This window comes from Takifugu flavidus, chromosome 2, assembly GCF_003711565.1.
Source record: "Takifugu flavidus isolate HTHZ2018 chromosome 2, ASM371156v2, whole genome shotgun sequence".
Taxonomy (NCBI): domain Eukaryota; kingdom Metazoa; phylum Chordata; class Actinopteri; order Tetraodontiformes; family Tetraodontidae; genus Takifugu; species Takifugu flavidus.
The window spans coordinates 13,655,734-13,674,813 of record NC_079521.1 but is presented as its reverse complement, the minus strand read 5'-3'; the positions used below and the strand labels follow the sequence as shown (position 1 = coordinate 13,674,813).

General features: G+C 43.2%; 3 protein-coding genes and 1 long non-coding RNA gene across 6 annotated transcripts; 3 read left to right on the top strand and 1 right to left on the bottom strand.

Annotated features, from left to right (window-relative positions):
- Positions 1-327: 327 nt before the first annotated feature.
- Positions 328-4,773, top strand: LOC130521925 (immunoglobulin-like domain-containing receptor 1). Its single transcript, XM_057025816.1, has 9 exons — positions 328-570; positions 1,117-1,287; positions 1,892-2,041; positions 2,171-2,290; positions 2,399-2,545; positions 2,623-2,745; positions 2,835-3,016; positions 3,126-3,716; positions 3,868-4,773. Exons 1-9 carry the CDS (start codon positions 522-524, stop codon positions 3,904-3,906), a joined length of 1,572 nt encoding a protein of 523 aa, XP_056881796.1. The 5' UTR covers positions 328-521; the 3' UTR covers positions 3,907-4,773.
- An 84-nt stretch (positions 4,774-4,857) lies between these two features.
- On the bottom strand, positions 4,858-9,682 carry LOC130521922 (long-chain fatty acid transport protein 2-like). Of its 2 annotated transcripts, none has more exons than XM_057025808.1 (10): positions 9,137-9,677; positions 8,671-8,880; positions 8,423-8,581; positions 7,878-8,002; positions 6,755-6,949; positions 6,163-6,253; positions 5,867-6,065; positions 5,528-5,625; positions 5,308-5,438; positions 4,858-5,215 (listed from the first exon to the last, which is right to left on the bottom strand). In XM_057025808.1, exons 1-10 carry the CDS (start codon positions 9,618-9,620, stop codon positions 5,039-5,041), a joined length of 1,869 nt encoding a protein of 622 aa, XP_056881788.1. In that variant the 5' UTR covers positions 9,621-9,677; the 3' UTR covers positions 4,858-5,038. The 2 variants fall into 2 exon arrangements, 1 of the variants encoding a protein (XP_056881788.1); XR_008949491.1 differs by having other exon boundaries at positions 5,186-5,215; positions 5,884-6,065; positions 9,137-9,682.
- LOC130521931 (uncharacterized) lies at positions 9,631-12,169 on the top strand. Of its 2 annotated transcripts, none has more exons than XR_008949492.1 (2): positions 9,631-9,999; positions 10,863-12,169. It is a non-coding gene; the product is annotated as an uncharacterized LOC130521931 (long non-coding RNA). The 2 variants fall into 2 exon arrangements; XR_008949493.1 differs by having other exon boundaries at positions 9,631-10,164.
- A 2,494-nt stretch (positions 12,170-14,663) lies between these two features.
- Positions 14,664-18,256, top strand: gatm (glycine amidinotransferase (L-arginine:glycine amidinotransferase)). The gene is made up of 9 exons (XM_057025602.1): positions 14,664-14,817; positions 15,355-15,573; positions 15,676-15,871; positions 16,043-16,233; positions 16,388-16,525; positions 16,633-16,797; positions 16,880-16,943; positions 17,024-17,140; positions 17,232-18,256. The coding sequence occupies exons 1-9, from the start codon at positions 14,749-14,751 to the stop codon at positions 17,342-17,344; spliced, it is 1,272 nt and encodes a 423-aa protein (XP_056881582.1). The 5' UTR covers positions 14,664-14,748; the 3' UTR covers positions 17,345-18,256.
- The last annotated feature ends 824 nt before the right edge of the window (positions 18,257-19,080 follow it).

The window sequence follows — 19,080 nt, the reverse complement described above, 5'->3', positions numbered from 1 at the left end:
TGACAGAGGAGGTAGTTTGAAGCAAAAACATTTTTAAAACATTACGTTCAAGACGGACAGTGCATTTGCTTATTTTCTTTTATGAACTTGTGTATTTTCTATCTGCATTTAATATTTCAATAGGGGGCAGAAAATGTAGGGGGACTTTTCCAGACTAACACAGGTTTCAATGTTTTGTCCGCAAAATCAAAATTGTTCCCTGGAGGAAACAAATAAAAACGGTTCGAGCACTTGCTGTTTTTTTATTTTTAATTGTTCCTTCTTCTTTGTTCTAAATCAGAGGTTGTTCCGGTGGTGGGGGTCACCTGTATACGTCACAGGAAAGGATGAAATCACCTGTTTCGGGGTGTGGTCACAGATTAGTCTGGTCTCCGTAGACAGATAAATTTCAGCCGTACGCGCGGGAGGAAACAACAAGCATTTGTTTAAGTTGAGGGAGGAAAATTTGCTTTAGTTCATCATTTTGTTTCGCTCCTGTTCATTTTGACTGGGTTTGGTGAGAAACGGTGCGTTTTGTCATCATGCGGCCATTATTTGCCGTCCTCCTCCTCCTCCTGTCAATTCTGAAAGGTAAAGGCAGTTTTATCAACCTAATCTCACTGCAGTATTTGTTTTTGTGTTCTATTTTTCCTGGAATAAATTGAATTTGTTGATTCCAAATTTCTACCGAAACTACTCAAGATGCCGATGTAGGTCACATGACAGTTGTGTTGCCGTGTCACAAAAATGGAATTTTGTTTACAGCAAGTCCAGTTTGGTTATTTTACGGTTTATTCGTAAATTTATTATTATAACAGCAAAGATTTTTTTTTTTCCAAAGTATTCTCTTGCCCCCAATGAAGGTAAAGCCAACAGGTTTCATTCCAGCTTCTGAATATTTGCTTGTCAGTTTCACAGTAAACTGTTTCCTGTGTCTTTGTCTGTGGCACCAGTTCTTCTGGTTTTTCCACTTTGAAATCTGCTCCTACGTTGTGAGAAACCGACGCACGCGTTTTGTTTTCACTTTACAAAACTCAGTCTGCTGCCTCCACTGGCACACAAAATCCCATCTTATATATGCTGAAAACAGTGCTGTGGTGTGTGGGTGTGTAACCATCATTTGTCATGCCCTTGCAGTCTCGGTGTGTATCCAGGTCAATGTTCCTGAGCAGCAACGCACCACGTTTCTGTTTGCTTCAGTGATTATTCGGTGTGATTACTCCACTTCTGCAAGCCTCCAAGATGTTCTGGTCACGTGGAAGTACAAGTCTTTCTGCAAGGACCCCGTCCTGGAGTACTACTCCACAGGTGAGCATGTACCCATGATGAGTCTTGAGGAAATTCGAGGTTAATTGGCATCAGAAGAGACTCGCCGTCTTAAATTTGAACAAATTTGATGTTATGTTAAAAAAAAATGACGTTGTGTTGGGGGAGATAAAGCAGGAAAAATCTTTCTTATTTATTTATTTTGAGAAATCTTTCTACAAGATAGTGTTTTAGCTCTAGACACAAATTTCGTTGTGCAATATTTTAATTCTCTACACTTGTAAGTAAAATGGGCCTCATGTTAAGCTCAAGTTTGCTGGGATGTCCGGCTGCATGAAGCACACATACTACACAGTAAAGAGCTGAGTCACTCGTCTCATTTCATGTTTTTCCACACTAATATAGCATAGCTTAGCATTGCTATTGGTTCAATGAACAAGCAACACTGAAACCCTCTGTCACAGCAACACAACGGAACAATCGGTGAATCATCACAATGACGACACAGTTTCATGTCACTTAGTGAAACGGGGATTGACATTGACTTATGAATCAGCCTGTAGTCTTTTGGAAAAAGGCAATGACAATTGGTGGCGACACAAAAAATATTTGAACTTCACCTAAAGCGCTGCCCCTGCTTTTGCAGCGTACCAGTCGGCCCTGCAGCTGGGACAGGACCCGTCCAATGACTGTCCAGACCGCCAGCGCACAGTGCGCACAGTGCTTCAAAAGAGGGGAAGCAACGAGGCAATTCTAGGAGTGGAGTACCGCGAGCGCAAGATATCGGTACAGAACAGTAAGTTCAAACTTCGTATGGCCTCATCAAAGTAGCTCGAACCTTCGGCATCCAGTTTAAAACGTAAACCTGATCTGGTAAAAGAACAAAATGCTAGTTGTGTTCTTGTGCATGTTTGCCCATGTGCAGAAGCAGATCTGGTGATCAATGAGGTGATGTGGTGGGATAATGGGGTTTACTACTGCACTGTGGACGCTCCGGGAGACACATCTGGAGATTCTGACAAGGAAGTCAAGCTCATTGTTTACCGTAAGTAACAAAAACAGTTGTTTGTCTGATCAAACAGTGGCCGAGCTTTACGGCAGACTCACAAAACGTGCCCGTCATGTGCTTGACTATCTTCCTGTCTTCTCTCAGACTGGCTAACAGTGTTGTTAATCATCATTGGAATCCTCCTGCTCATCATGCTCTTCTGCATTTGCTGCTGCCAGTGTTGCCCTCAGAAATGTTGCTGCTATGTCCGCTGTCCCTGCTGCCCCAGAACGTGCTGCTGTCCAGAAAAGGGTAAAGAAAAGCTACCTGCTAGCTTGCCATTAATGCAAGTTAGCAATATTAAAGAGATCTCTTTTCTCATCTTTCAGCTGTGATGCAGCATCGTATGATAAAGGAAGCTCAGAGGGCCATGGCTCCTTGGATGGGGGGACAGCCGGTATACGGCCCAATAAGCCACGCCTCCACGCAGATGAACCCCCTGCTTTACTCAGGTGTGTACACCTTTTTTTTAAATGTTGTGTGATCCTTTATATCCTCACGCTGTCAATCTACATTTTGCAAATGTGTTCGCTTCTTCCAGGATCTGTTTCAGGAAAAAGCATTCCATTGAAAGCCATGCCTCTCCCACCTCCTCAGTCCTCCGCCTACAGCATGCCCCCTCCCAGCCACAATGGTAACATCACTCCTGCCAACACCAATCACATGCTTGATTACTTGGAGAGCCAGGTGAGGGGGATGGACATGACGAGTCCTCTTCTCCAGGTATGTCCAACCAGCGCTTCCCATGTATTTGGGTTTTTATCTTGGCTTCACAAGATCTTTATTTTTCTACTACAGAGTATTGCTTATTGCCAGTATTTGACTCCATCAGGTTCCGCCACATCCACCAAACCACATGCAGCAGGTCCCACCTCCTCACCAACACATGCCTGCCGCCATCCCATTTTCCCCCGGTCCTCCCAGCATGATCTCTGCCCTCGATGATGCCCCCACAGAGCGTCGCATCATCACTCTGCCACCAATTAGAGAGCAGAGGCCAAACAGGAATCCACCATCTGCTCCCAAGACCCGCCCTCCGAGCTCCAGCGAGAGCGGCCGCAGCGGATTTGGCCGCCGCGATGAGCGTGGTGCAGCTGGCAGGCGATACCCGTCACCCGCTAGGTCTAGAGGCATTCCTAGGAGCTACAGCGAAGACTCAATGGATGGCCGAAGCCACGGCAGGGCACGAGCGGGGATGGACCGCCCCCGCTCCCGCTCCAGGGACGATCTGTTCGACAGTAGATCCAGAGCAAACTACTCCCCTCCAGCAGGGCGGCGCTCAAGAGGCGGATCGTGGAGCTCAGATGATGAGGATAGCAGTAGGCGAGGAGGAGCTCGGGGGGGTCGAGGAGGAGGTTATGGGGACAAACCGCCACTCTACACTGAATACGAACCTGGGCAGAAACCAGGAGCGCGCTACTCCGTAAGAAACACACTGCTTTAGGCGATGTGCACATTGTGACGACCACAAAAATGCACTCCTGTCAGGAGAAGTGCTCAGATACATCAACACAGAAACAGCCGTAGTGATACTGACCAGTGACCTGAATCTAAAGTTGGTGTGTCTCTCCCAGGACAAGAGTTCTCGCAGTGGCACCAGCATCGTCATCTAAACCCTCCAGCTGTGAACTGCTCCACCACCTCAGCTTTAGAGCGTACAAACCTCCCACTAGAACTGGAAACCGCCTTATCTGGCTACTGGTAAATGATTCGCAAAATTCACACAGGATGCCTAAAATGTGATCTTCCACAAGATCACATTTTATCTGTGTTTAGACTTGCCTGTTTTGTGGTTTGGAGGTGATTAAACATAAGATTTGTCCTTGTTCAGAAAGCCGAGAAAGCATTTTAGCTGTTACTGGTGGACATGTGAGATTGTATAACTCTGCTAATTCAAAAATGTAAATATTTTGAAGAGATGAAGGCCTTGTAAGATTATTTTATTTTATTTTTATTTTTTAAAATACGTTTTGAAATATTTCTACTCAGGACTTTCTTTAGCTACTCTTATTTCTGACAAAGCTAAAATAAAAAATCTTACTCACCAACTACAACATATGAACAGTGTCAGAGCCACGACAGGACATATCTGCCACCATCACAGATCATTAGATCTATATGGAATTATAACTTAAAGGTAATGATTTGCACGTTTTTTTCAGTGTCTTGATATTGTGCATTTGTTTTAAAAATGTTTTGAACTGTTAGCTTTTGTATATACAGAGTTTGCGCACTTAAGGCTTCTAAATACCAGTACCAGGAACCTGAACGGATGTTGAGGGTTTTCAGCACATTGTGACTGTTCAGCTCTGGAAGTTTTGCTGAGCTTCTTGTACATTCTTTTGGTTGCCATAGTGAATGAATTTAAGCTGGAATTTCTTGAAATGGAATGATCAGTTCTACCTGTGTTGGTTCATTGATTTACACTGTACATGTTTTATTGATAAATATTGCCAATAAACGTGTTGCCTTTATAGCAAGCTATTTTTGGCTTTTTAAGTTTTGCATCCAAAAGGAAAATAAAGTAGTTGCATTGAGCAACTTAATATTAATATAATGCTATATTTCAGGATAACTGTAAACCTCCTTTATTTGTAATCATGCAACCTTATATTTAAACCCTACACTTCCCATGAAACACAGGATGACATCTGTAGGCCATATTCTTTACCTCCTGGGCCATTTTTTCAAAAGCAGTCCCTAGAACGCCATTATACAGTAAAAGCAGGAATGCAGCCTGAACAATCATAGTTTGAGACTTCCCGATATAATGCGGCTGTAGAGCTGAGCCGTCATCGGGGTGTAACTCTTCTCCCCGTCATCAAGGACGTAAAGAGGGTCCTGAACAAACGCTGGGTTGAACCCCTCCTCCACCAGCTTCATTTTCATCTGTTTGAAGGTTCCCGTCACCTCCATGACATTCTGGATGCAAAAACAATACTCAGGCTTTATAAACATCAGTGACCACGGACACACAATCATTCAGAACGCTGCAGCGTGTGAACTGGAATCACCCGTATTCTTATGAAGCGAGGTCGGGCGTATGAGGGCAGGTAGCTGACCACATGGTCATATATTCTATGCCCATCCAACTGCTCCCCTTCTCTCACAACGACAGCCGCCATTCCAATCCGTCCCTCGTGGCCTGCGTTGCCAAACAAGCAGAGCAGTTGGCTTTGCTGTTTAACCATTCACAAAATGGGTTTATTTGTTTCGCAGTATCAGGGGAAGAACCTGGCACTCGGACACCGTAAACGTTGGCCTCCTTGAGACAACCGCTCATCGCCAGGATGTCCGACACTTCAGTCGTCGCCACGTTCTCGCCTTTCCACCTGTGAGGACCAGCGGGCAGAGAAAGCAGTAAAAATCTGGAGATTTATGCTTCACAACTGCTGAAATTGAAGTGAAATAATTCACCTGCAGAGAAACATGAAGGTACAACATTCTATAATCTTTGAATGAAGTGCCTTTCATGTAGCCGACGTTTAACATTATATTTGCATTTTCCCAAGCAGATATTGAAGGACAATGGTGACTTGTTTGCCTCGCCAAACCTTCACGTCAGTAATGTACCTGAACGTGTCACCTACACGATCCTGGAAGTAAATGAAGTTGTCGCTGTCGATTCTCATCAGGTCTCCGCTGTTGAAGTACAGGTCTCCTTTCTTCAAAACATTGCGGAGCCTTTTCCTCTCAGTCTGTTCCTCATTCTGGGCATAGCCAACAAAAGGGGAAATACCTGTGACCTTTGACACAAGCAGTCCCGTCTCACCTTAAAGAAAAGGAGAATGAGTATTTCACATGCATATTAAATAGCTCATAGCCCAGACAAGAACACAAGACCATTTAAAGTGCAGACATTTCCTTACCTTTAGGTGACTCAATACACAGGCCATTAACATCACGAACTGGTTCATCCCGCTCGGAGTCATACTGGATTAGAGTGTAGGGAAACAGCTTCTACAAGAGGACGTCAAGACAACAGAGCCTTGTTTTGTGGTGATTTCAGCCTTACAGTGATGGCAGCAGAAATTGTTATCGCAATAAGATTTTTGTCGTGTTTTTAAATAAACCCTTCCATGTCACATGCAATCAATGAGTTTCAGGATGTGATTTAGTGCATCCTAACATTTGACAATGTTTAAATTATGGCCTATATCTAAAGAAGAGACTCAAAAAAATGTATACATAAGTGTAATTACCCGACAGCCTCTCAAACTAGGTTTTTTTTTTTTTTAAATAAAGTGATTAGTATTTCGTGGTTGTTTAGGGGATGCTTTACCTCATATGGGCCACTAGATGTCGCAATTTGTATTATTTTGAAACGTTCCTTGCTACGTTTACAGGGTCTACAGCTGATTTCAGTGACAGATTAAATTTGATCAAATGCTCATAAACACATTTAGTTTGATTAATCTCACTGTGTAGGAAACAAACAAAAAACCAAAAATTTGTGTATACCCGATGAATAAAGTTGACTCTCCCAATTGCCCCGATTTTTCCAGCATAGTTGAGAAAGCCCACGTTTCCCTCAGTCGAAGCATAAAACTCTTGAATCTTGATGTTCCCAAAGCGTTCAAGAAACTCTCTCCAAACCTCTGCTCTCACGCCGTTACCAATGGCCAGTCTGACTTTATGGTCTTTATCATTTTCTCTCTGTAGATAAAAAACATATACCGTATATTAAACATGTAGCTATAATTAACTTTTAAATAGCAAAACTTCAGCAGAAGCAGAAAGCTTCTGTCATTTACTTTGACTTTTGATGAAAGTGCATTTATGAAATTCTGTGTGTGGGTTGCCATGCTAACTGCAGCACTCTTAAATTAATTTTGTATAAAAAAATTGAAGAGTGACAGGCTAATAGTTACCAAAAATACTCCCGGGCACCCTAAATAAATCGACACAGACGTACCACTCACAGTGGCCCAAAGTAGGAGTGGAGTGAGATTTGTCTGCAAAGTTATTTGATAGGGTCTTCTTCAGGAAAGGCCAGAATCTATTCTTAGACGCAACTGTATGCAGTGACTTGCCAGGACAGGAGGTGGTCACACAGTAAAGTAAATAAATACTTGCAGGCCTGGTCCGCTGGCAGCCATGCATGACCTGACTGACCCTTCCTCCACTGTATTTGCCACATGATGTGGTATCTGATCAGGATTGTAAACGGTTCTCTTCTTTCTACAGATAGTTCTCTTCCACTGGTTTGATATGAGCTTATCACAAATAATCAGTGTAAACAATATCTAAATTCTCTGTCTCGCTGGGTAGGTTATTTTAGCCTGATGAGGGCCTTTGTCTTGAATTGATTGGATTTCCTCTCGTGGTGATTCCAGGGTAAATGTAACTGCTTTTCCTGCTTTATTATTTTAATATTGGAAAACTGTATTTTACCTAAATTTAAGAGGATTAGATAACAGAAACAATCTTAATCAGAAGATAGATTCCTATCTTCAGTTTATACTAGTGCAGCCTCACAAGAGAGGGAGGTAAATGTGCCTTTATTTTATATTGTTAAGCTCTAATGTCATACATGTTATATCCATTCTAAATGGTGTAGAGCTGGAAACAATAATCACATTACCTTCGGTGTGCAGCACAGGTAACGCAGCACCTCTCCTATATACTGAACAACGGTCACGTTGTGTTTCCTGCAGTCCTCCCAAAACTGAGAGGCGGAAAACTTCCTCTTCAGGAAAATGGTCGACCCTTCAAAATAAAACACGAGTGAAGTGCTTGAGAGTTACTCATCTTAACTGAAACAATTAAACCTAGTTATCTACAAGGTAGAATAACAATTTTCATTGTCCTGTGAACTTTAACCTACTTTCCTTTTTAAGTGAGAGGAAAGAATTTGGAGGTAATCTGGTCCAAATTAATCTGGCTCCTTAAAGATTACTGCACAAAGAGTCTTTCATGGAGTTTCTTTTTCTTCCTTTTTTAATCTCACACAGAAACCTGCTGGGCCAGCGATTGCAGTTTTAATGCAGTGAAGGGATGCACTAAAATGCTATGGAGCTAGGTCAGAAGTTGGATGTTTCAACTCTTTTCTTCATCGGATGGCTTTATTTATCTTCTGGTTTTAATGGTTTTAATCTGAAATTAAATGGACGCTCAGCATCATCTCACCTGTCTCAATGGAGCCAAGAAAGCCGATGAAAAATCCAGCTGTGTGATACAGAGGCAGGTTGAGGTAGACGACATCATCAGCCGTGACGCCATATGATGACAAAACAGCCAGAACAGTGAGGAGGCGGTTCTGATTGACGACGGCTGCCTTGGGGAGACCTGCGATGAAACAAGGGTTAGGTCACAGCAAGTCACAGCAAGCACAAATCAGGGTGTTGAAACAGCCGTCTGTGCGGCTGCTGCGTCACCTGTGGTGCCAGAGGTGTAAATGTAAACAGCTGGGCTTTTAAGCGTGACGTGTGATCTGAGGGACTGGGGTGGAGGACTGTCGGCTGCTAGTTCCACTTTGTCGGCGAAGCTTTCAATTCCAGGAGTGTCACAGTGCTCGTTCATCAGGAGGACGGTGATGCCTTGCTCCACCAGATAGGGCAGCACATCCTCCACTGCGTCCTTCAGCTCTGAGATGAGGCATAAGTCAAAATACCGTTTACAATTCAGAATATAGGCAGATCTCTGCTGTATAAATGCACGTTTTAATTCTCATAAATGACTTTTTTTTTAAGCATTCCTGGTGTGTTGGCCCTGCAAAGAGCTCTCTACATATCTGGAGACTGAACTGAGTTGTGTCAACACCATCAATTCGACCCATTAATAACTGCGCATTTTTCACAAGACTCTGAGGGAGAAACAACTTTCTTGGTGTTAAACCCAGACCTGAGGCAGCTATCAACACTGTGGCCTTGCAGCAGTGGAAGCAGTGCAGCAGAGATTTGCTGCGGATGTTGTGGTTGAGGAAAGACACCGGAGAGCCCAGCTTGGTCAGAGCCAGCCAGGTAAACATGAAGGCAGGCTCGTTCCCCATGAAAAGAGCCACCGTGTCCCCAGCTTTGTACCCAGGCTGCGCACGCAGCGCGTTGGCTGTTTTGCTGCTGATTCTGTCCGCGTCAGCGTACGTGTAGCGTTGCTTCTCAAAAACAACCAAGGTTTTGTTGGGATGGGCAGCAGCTTGCTCCAAGAAACGGTCCAACGCCAAGAAGAGCGGTCTCCTCCTCCTCCTCCACACGTAGGTCAGGAAAATCGACAGTAGATCCCTGCAATAAAGAAGGTCCATCCAGAGGAAAGGGGAAAAAGATTTCAGGGCCAGTGGAGTGATGAGCGCAGTCGCGACAAGGCATGAAAACAACACGAACAGCTCCATCCTTCAGAAACACAGCGTCAACACCGTGCAAAACGGAGAAAAGAGTATTTTTATTTAGTGGGCGGTGCCTCTCCCCCTAGTTGGCAAAAAGAGACAATCGCTGGGAGAAACTGGTTGGACTCAAAATGCAGAAACTTGATTTTCTTTTTAAAAATTTAAAGACAAGTAAAAGGTACCCATGCAAATGTTTGTACATCTTGGAGGGAGAAAATAGGAGGGGGTGGTGGAAGAATGTTTGAATGAAAACTTTCAGAACATTAACATACCAGGATTACATAACATTTCGCTTTATTTTGAAAATCCCCCAAATTTTCCCGAGATGAACTGCGGACATCCTGATGGGGTCGCCAGGTCATTTTGGTGAAATGAGTCTGAGACGGTGGGTGATCGAATACATTTCACTTTTGAATGTTTGCAAGTAGTGACACTTCCATCACGATCTTTGACTGACTGGCTGGAAGATGAAACAGGGTTTTGAAGAGATCAGAGTGGAGAACTTCATCAGAACTTCTCAGAGACTGTTCCTCTGCAGCAGCATTTAATGGTAATAGCCACCGGCAGATGGCGCCCTGCTGTTGCTCCTTAATTAGCCGCTAGAGTCTATAAACACACATCCAGGCTGGAACAAGACGCAAACTTGGCTTAATCCACAAGTACTGTACCTGTTACTGCCTCTCCAGTTTTGTTCAATATTATTGTTTTGTTAGAGCCAGACAGCGTGATTTAAATAATAACAATAATAGTAAATAAAAATGACTACTTCTCTCTTAATTCTAATTTGTACTGTAGAATTGACCTTTGCTCTCAATTAGTGTCCTGCAGGAGCTTTTGAACCCTCAGTCACCATATCTTATTTTTTATTCTTCCCAGAGACAAAGCAAAGCTGAAGAGACAAACAGGCTAGATGATTCTGTCGGGTCCAAGGTTAGCATCTTCTGTTTGGGACAGTGAAAGACAGACAGGCTGGCGCCGTATATGATTGACACAAACCAGTGACCTTCCATTTGCCATATATACCTCTCGGTACAAACGTCTTATCAGAATCGGTGCTGGTGCTGCATGAATAAACTGTTGCTGTGTTGGTGTCACTTCTCCTGATCAGTAAACTTCATTTCAGCACAAGTCATCTGAGTCTCCTGCATGTCAGTTCCACAACTTGCAGAATTTCCACTGCAATGATGATAATAATAATTGGAGAAATCTGATATCTAAAATGTTTTTGCATATTTCCTTCTCTTGCAGAATGTGAATTTTTTGTTGGCAGCTTCTTCGAGGTCTCTATTGGCTCATCACTTGGGCAGGAATGACTGAACCGAGCCCAGGAAGTCCAGCTCCTTTGTCTTAAGGAAAGGAAAGGTAAATGACTTGTGCTTCACTCTGGGAGACAAAAAAAATTCCATCCATGTCAGCAAACCCAGGGGAAAGCAACGGATAAGCTCTTCACCAGCAATCTGAAGGACAAAATGAGCTACCAACGATGATGTGAAAAAGTCGGGACTTTGGTGTGATCAGCTTAATGTCTGCAACTATGCCAGCTCTTTATCTGTCAAAGTACAGTGCAGGGAATCACTGACAGACTTCCTTGTGTATATCCTTACATGTACAGCAAGTGTTGAATCCATCACGCCTTTATTTTTTAATGTTCACAAGCACGTAAGAGAGAGTAAGAGCCTGTAAAGCACATAGTGATGCTTTTATATGTTCATATGTTGTGTGTCTAAGTTCCAGCCAAGCTTTGTTATGTTCATTGTTTCGGCAATACTGTCGCCACATCGCTGATACATTTAAAACCCAGGAGTCGTAGGCTGAGATCACTGGGTGCTGGTACTGGTGGCATGTTTCTGTGTAACGGTGGGTCACTTATCCTCACACATGTTTGGAGATGGATGTACGCAGGTGTAGATCTGACAAGGACGCGCCACCCGTAGGCATCATGAGATGTCCTGGGATATAAGCAGCAATCTCCCACCACTTCTGTGTTGTGTCTGGCAACAGATGAAACAGAGGTCAGCATGGTCCACCGCACCATACTGAGGACTGCTGGAGGTCTGGACTGGTCAGGCCTGGTCAAGCCTCTTCCCATAACATGTCAGCCAGGCCAACAACCTTCTGTGGCCACTTCTGCCATCTAGATGATCGGTCACAACCATTTTCCAAGCTGCCATCGGCCCGCAGCTCCCCTGGCACAGGCATTTGTATGTCCTGTCTTCAGGAGCATTAATATCTCCAACTTCTCCTTTACTCAGTTGTCCTGAATCCATCCACAGGTCAGGTCCCCAGATCATCTTCCATGACATCACCGTCTTCCACGGTCTTGCATCCGATGCTGCCTGCGGCTCCACCAAAGATACTGATTAAGCTTGTGTGTTTTAACAGTGTGTGTGCACGTGTGCTGGATTATTTTAGAGTTATGATCTAAGTGTCAAGGTCAGATCGGCTATTTATTTCACTTGACCCCAGGAAAATATCGGATTTTCTTTTTTTTCTCTGTATGTGTGAATTCTTGAAACTTTTAATAATCATTATTAAAGGATGAACTTGTAATTGTACTTAAAGTACTTAATTGTACTTTGGATTAATTTCCCGGGTGAGATTTCTAGGGTGGTGTTGTCACTTAGTTTTTGTTTTGTTAGTCAAATTAGACATTAGCTGGTTAGTTTGATCAACAGAGCTCAGGACACGGATCCAACGAGTGGACAAATTTAAGGGCAAAAGGAAATAACACTGTTTTAACCAGTCTCAAAACTACTTACCTGACACGGCATCACACATTTGTGAAGGCGCTAAACTTGAGCTAAAGGATGAAGAGTAACTCAGTACATCTCTGGCAAAGAGACAAGACGGTGTCCTGCCACACAGATGCCTCACAGTTATATTAAGATCTCAGCATGATTTGTGAGGACACCTGGCATTTTACGTCCCTCTGTAGCTAATCAAAGACAGATTCTGCTTCAGAGGCATGATCGGTGTGAATGACCGGCACATCTGGACCTGAGGTAATTGCATCTGCAGAAAGGTGCTCGGCCTGCCATCCAATCACATAAAAAGGAACAATCTGCTGTGACTCAACAGATTCACTGAAGCGTTTCTGATAACACTGTAGATGTTATGCACATGCTCAGGCACAAGATTTATTGTGTTATTTTGAATAAGCCAATTAAATAAATGTGATAGATACAGTAGATAATTAAAAAACAGAAAAATAGTTACACAAATATTCCAGAAAGTTAAGGAATCTTGGTGAATCTGTCAAAATGACCTGAAATCCTGAAAATCTTTGTTGCAAAAGCTTCCCTGCAGAGAATATGCCTCCAGCAGCCATCCTGCTGTGACCTCGCATGCCACATGAAAGGGTGCATCACTGTATCTCTCTCCTAGCATCAGGTGACCAGCATGGGGCCTGATGCCAGCACACTCTCAGCTCTTCCCTGTCCTACCTCAACTCTCGCTTTTGCCTTCCCTGCTTATCGCCCTCTTGCCGAGGTTGCGCCACAAACTCCCTCAGAGTCAAATTTTGGAGTGACAAAGTGGCTTTGATTTCCACTGTTTAAACTCAGTGGAATATCTGATGACGCTGACCTAAATTGTGTTTTTGACATGGAAGACATGTATCCAAATGATCTAACCCACAGGTTTAACAATAATAATCATAGACCATGTGTTCCATACTAAAAGTGTCCTAAGGTCATGAGATAATGGATGAAAATGACATTAATAGGTCAGATGGGTAGTTTACTGTTCTCCTATTCATCTTATTGGATTATAACACCAAAGTTCCTGGAGTGCCTTGGAAATGGAAATGAATGTCTGGATCTGGCACTACTGTGCGGCACAGGGCCATTGCAGACAGTGAAGTTGCAGCAGTTCAGATTGGCCATGCATCTGGCCTCAGTGCAAGCAATTGCATAATGACAAATATCATATTCTTCTTTATTTGGACATACATGCAGTCACACTGACAATCATTTTTCCTCTGTTTAAAATGCATTTTTAAAATATATTTAAAACACAATTAATGTCCATTGTGTGTTTATTTGGTTTGTTTTTGACATCTATTGCAAAACCGGACTATATCCAGCATATCTGGACCACAGTCCAACCTGCTTTGCATCATAGCTGAGAGGCTGTTGCTGGAGTGGGAAGCTCCTGATTAAGATGACTGATATCTGTTGCTGATTACAGGAATAGACGCGATTAGAATTATATTTGCTGATACCAAATTCACCAGTTAAGACTTCCGAAATCTAAGGTTCCTTTGTGTCCACTAGATGTCGCAATGTGACCTTAAAATATGAACTAAAGGGTTCAATTGAAGATTAAACCCCCTTTGTTTAAAAAAGAAGAATTCTACTGTGCGTGAACACTAAACAGCATGACATTCTAATACTACACCGTAGAAAAATATATTTAACTCCTTTTTTTCTTGTAGTCGGCCCTGCTGCTCTGCAATTGACGGTGACCGCATTGAACCAATCGTATCTGAGCAGAGGCACTCGTGGCCAGCACACCCCAGACAAGCATGTGAACGCACCGCGGCTATGTCTGGTCATATTTCCACTCGTTTCACCCTTCCACGTCCACGTATATGTCATAAATGTATGTCTGTAATTGCGTGATATACTGATGTCACTCCAGCCTGTAAAAGTGTTGAAACATGGCATTTGAGTAAGCTGAGATCCACGAAAATCTACAGCCATTACTCCGAGGGTGATATATTTAGTGGCTTTATTGGCATTTTAGAAGCAGATTAAAGAAGAGGGTATGTGTGTCAGGAACTTAAATAAAACTTTGATTAGGGTACAGATTGATTTAGGGCGGAAATGACAATACACATATTTTTGAAATGCATTCTTTGCCTCCCGTCTTTAAATGACGGGATTCTCACTTACTTTACTTGGAAACGTTTTAACGCTACTACCCACAGATAAGAATTTGCTGGCGCAGGAGGATTGTGTTTCAGAGGTTTTTCTCAAGTCACGTTGCTGGCCAGCATGGAAGCAGCCAATGGTGTCCGAGTCACGTAGATCCTCGGCTATAAAGCTAATCAGGCGCCTTCGATTGTCAGCAAACGAGAGGAGGATTCTGCGCTGCCGTTTGGCGTCACTGATACTCATTATTACATTGGAAAATGCTGCGAGTCAGGTGTCTGAGAGGAGGTAGCAGAGGGGCTGAGGCTGCCCATCTGATCGGAGCCATGGTTGGTATTATGGTGGTTTCATTTTTTTCTTGTGTTATTAAATAGGCTGGGGGAAAGCACATATCCACAAAGAATAAAGAATATATGTTTTCTGCTACACCTGAGCGGCTTCTTTCACTTGAGATTAATTTGTTATTTTATTTGAAAAGAAATCACGGGTTCTGCAACAGAATTCTCAATCAACTCATCGCTTGATCCTATGCTTTATGTAGGGGTTCCCCCCCCTCACCCTTGCGTTTTGGTATCTGAGTGAGCGTCGACAGCTGTTATAAAGTTGGAACTCTCAGAAGTGCTGGAACGGAGGCAGCGCTGTCTCTGCGGATAGATTTCTGAAGGATAGGTGTGCTTTGGTGCCAAACATATTGGCCGAAACCTCTGGGGTCACTCTTTTTTTCTATCAAAAACTTTGTGCAACAAATTGCTATTTTCTAATTTCTCAACCCAAAAGAAATCTCTCTGTCTTTTGTTTAAAATCACGCTACGTTTGTCTGAAAAGTGTCCTAAGGAACTGTCTGAAAGCAGCCTGTTGCCCCCCAGGTCGGCCGGGCGGTGACTGGATGGGCGCAGAGGGCCCTTCAGAGCACTTCGAGCGCGGCAGCTGCGCAGTCGCAGCGTGCGATCGACGAGGAACATGTTACTGAGCCCGAGCAACAAGAGTGTCCCGTGTGCAGCTACAATGAATGGGACCCACTGGAGGAGGTGATCGTGGGTCGTGCTGAAAACGCCCAGGTGCCTCCCTTCACCGTGGAAGTGAAAGTAAGTGGGGAAAGACGCACGGCAGGAGGTCAAAGATGCAGTTGAAACGCGTGAATACAAATCCGAGCCTGCAGTGGAGTCACGATTTCAATCTTTTAACAGGCCAACACGTATGAGAAGTATTGGCCTTTCTACCAAAAGAATGGAGGCCAGGCCTTTCCAGCGGACCACTTGAAAAAAGCCGTGGCGGAGATTGAAGAAATGTGCAATATTCTACGCCATGAGGGTGTCACTGTGAGGAGGCCAGAACCCATGGACTGGTCCGTGGTATACAAAACTCCTGACTTCACCTCAAGTGGTAAACTATCAGCTTTCAGACCTCTTAATGTCTCAAACCTGCTAATTCTGGATCACGATTCTATCTCCCTCACAGTCCCCCCTGTCTTTAACAGGGAGAGGACTGAAAACGGGCATTTAAAATATTGCCTGTATTCAAACAGTGAGGTGCTGGGTTTTTAATGCTCCACAGGCATGTATGCTGCCATGCCCAGGGACATCCTCCTGGTTGTAGGAAATGAGATCATAGAGGCTCCTATGGCGTGGAGGGCCCGCTTCTTTGAGTACCGCGCTTATAGACCTTTGATCAAGGAGTACTTCAGAAAAGGTGCTAAATGGACCACTGCTCCAAAACCCACCATGTCCGACGAACTGTATGATCAGGTGAGACTCATTTCAGACACTTATAAATGTGTGCAATCACTTCTGCATTGTGTGTCTTTTTTTTTAATACAGGAGTTTTATTACCTCCAAACTACCTGGAACTTGTGTTGTTATGACAGAGCAATTAGCTTTATTGCCGTCTGGTTCCCTTTAGGAGTATCCAATCCGCACAGTGGAGGACCGACACAAGCTGGCCGCTCAGGGCAAGTTTGTGACCACAGAGCACGAACCCTGCTTCGACGCTGCTGATTTCATTCGAGCTGGGAGGGATCTGTTTGTACAGAGGAGCCAGGTATACGCTTATATTCTCGCTTCTTTTCTGCACGTGAAGAAAACGCACAGAAAACGCAGACGATCTTTAGTTCCTTTCTAAACAGAGCCGCTCTGATTGTGTCACAGGTTACAAATTTCATGGGAATTGAGTGGATGCGCCGCCATCTGGCGCCGGACTACAATGTCCACATAATCTCATTCAAGGATCCTAACCCCATGCACATCGATGCCACCTTTAACATTATTGGGCCTGGGCTGGTGCTGTCAAACCCTGACCGCCCCTGTCAGCAGGTCAGATATCAAAGCAGACAGGTAGCTCATCCTGAGCAGAAGAAACTTTAGCTTAACCTTTTTATTCCTCTACTCTGGTTAGATTGAGATGTTCAAAAAGGCTGGCTGGACTATCGTGAAGCCTCCCACACCCTTGATTCCTGATGGTCAGTGTTTAAACGGCGTCTTGCTACTCATATAGTTCAGCAGGTTTTATTTTAAATGCAATCTGTCCATGTCTGCATAGACCACCCACTGTGGATGTCCTCCAAATGGCTGTCCATGAATGTCCTGATGTTGGACAACAAGCGCGTCATGGTCGATGCCAACGAAACCACCATTCAGAAAATGTTTGAGAGTCTTGGTACGATCACACATCCCAGTCATTGCATCCCACCTTACCATCAAAGATGCTGCGCACATTCCCATAATGCTACTTGGTCTCTTCTCCGCAGGCATTAAGACTGTCAAAGTGAACATACGTCATGCCAATTCACTGGGTGGTGGCTTCCACTGCTGGACAACCGATGTCCGCCGCCGTGGTACCCTGCAGTCCTACTTTCACTAGCCTTGCCAGAAATAGGCAGTTTTTATTGAGCTTAAGAATTAAGCCTCAGTCCGGAATTTACAGCCATAATTGTTAAATCGTTATTCGCAATTAATTGTAGATACGAGTAGATGACGACTTGTGGTGTTTTTAGCTTATTCTTGCTGCTTTTCTTTGGAAACATATGCATAGTAGTAGTGATTGATAGCGATATCAAAGTTCTTGGACTGAGTCTTTGAGGCCTAATCAAATGAATTGTTTTGCTGTATGTCAGAGTGTTTTTAGCAGACAGCTTTACTTCCATTTATCAATTTTCTTTTTTGCAACAAGTGAATTCGCTCATCAGTCATCTCAATATCAACTGCATTTCTGGCCTGGCTACGGTGAGGTTTTATTTATGGCCTATACATCTGAGAGTCATAAATCTGAGGACAAGGTACAATTTGGTATATGCGATTATCTTAAACAAGGGCACAGGAGGAAAGGGTTTTTTTCCAAACGTTTTTTTAAAATCTGAAAGTGTTTAAACAATGTTACTTAAGTCATTATACATTTATTATATTACGTATTTCTTATTTGTAAACTATTGAACTATTAATATTTTTTTCATACTCTTGATTGGACTTTCCCATCACTTAAATGTTTTTATATATTTACTTCAAATGTGTGCAGACCATATCATATATTGTATACCTTTTGCCTCTGTTCCTTTCTTCTACTGCAAATCTGGGCCAGTTATATGCTGTTAATGCTTCTCAGCGCTTGGCTGCTTTTGTGCTTGTGCGAGTCAGATATGCTTAAGCAAAGGAAGATAAAATGTGTGTTTTATAGTTGGATAAAGGCTGCTTCTTATAATGTGCTGAATTTTTGGGAGGTTTTGGCTCAAAAGTGATAGATGTTTTGTTTGCAACATTAAATGCATTAAAACTGAAACATGTCTTCCATTGATTCTCTAGAATTAAGGTCATCGGAATGATTTCATTTTATGCATCTTATCTTAGGTTATCTTGATTACATTTATCACAAAATACAATCAGACCTTGCAGATTTCTGCATTGTCATAAACCACAAGCCGACTTTGTAGTCAGGGTGAAATTATCTGATATAATTAATGACAACAGATTAAAAGAATAATGTCATAGATTCCATAAAATAGTTGAAGAATATAAACTTAAAATGAATAGTCACAAATTTATCTGAATAAATCGGGCGGCTGGAATTGGTTCACACTTTGCACTCAGCGCGGCGCCACGCTTAACACGTTTGGTGCAACATGTGTGCAAACATTAACCAGTATCGGGTCAGTGAGTGCACCATTGCATCACATAGGCCTAATTCATTACATAAAGTCCAAAAAAATCCAGATGGATGCTGGGTCAAGTAGTTGTGACGTGTCTCCTACATTCTAATCACACATTAACAATAAAATTGCAACGTGCATTGACTGCTAGTCAAAGATGACTTGAGGTTCTAGTTGATGCCCTTGAAACATACTGCCTATAGGTTTACATAATGCAGCTTCTGCTGATGACTTTAAAGGGAAATCTACTTATTCAGACTAGCCCGCTGTCGCAGCAGTGCCCACCTGCATTTTTACCCTCCTTATTTACTGCTTTTCTCAATTGATTGATTAGAATTAATTGTTAAGCACATTGAGATGTGTGTTACACCTTTTTTCCGACTACAGGGTACAACATGATTCACTTTATATTTGTTTAACAGGCAGGGGTGGAATAATCTGGCAGCCCAGTCACCTG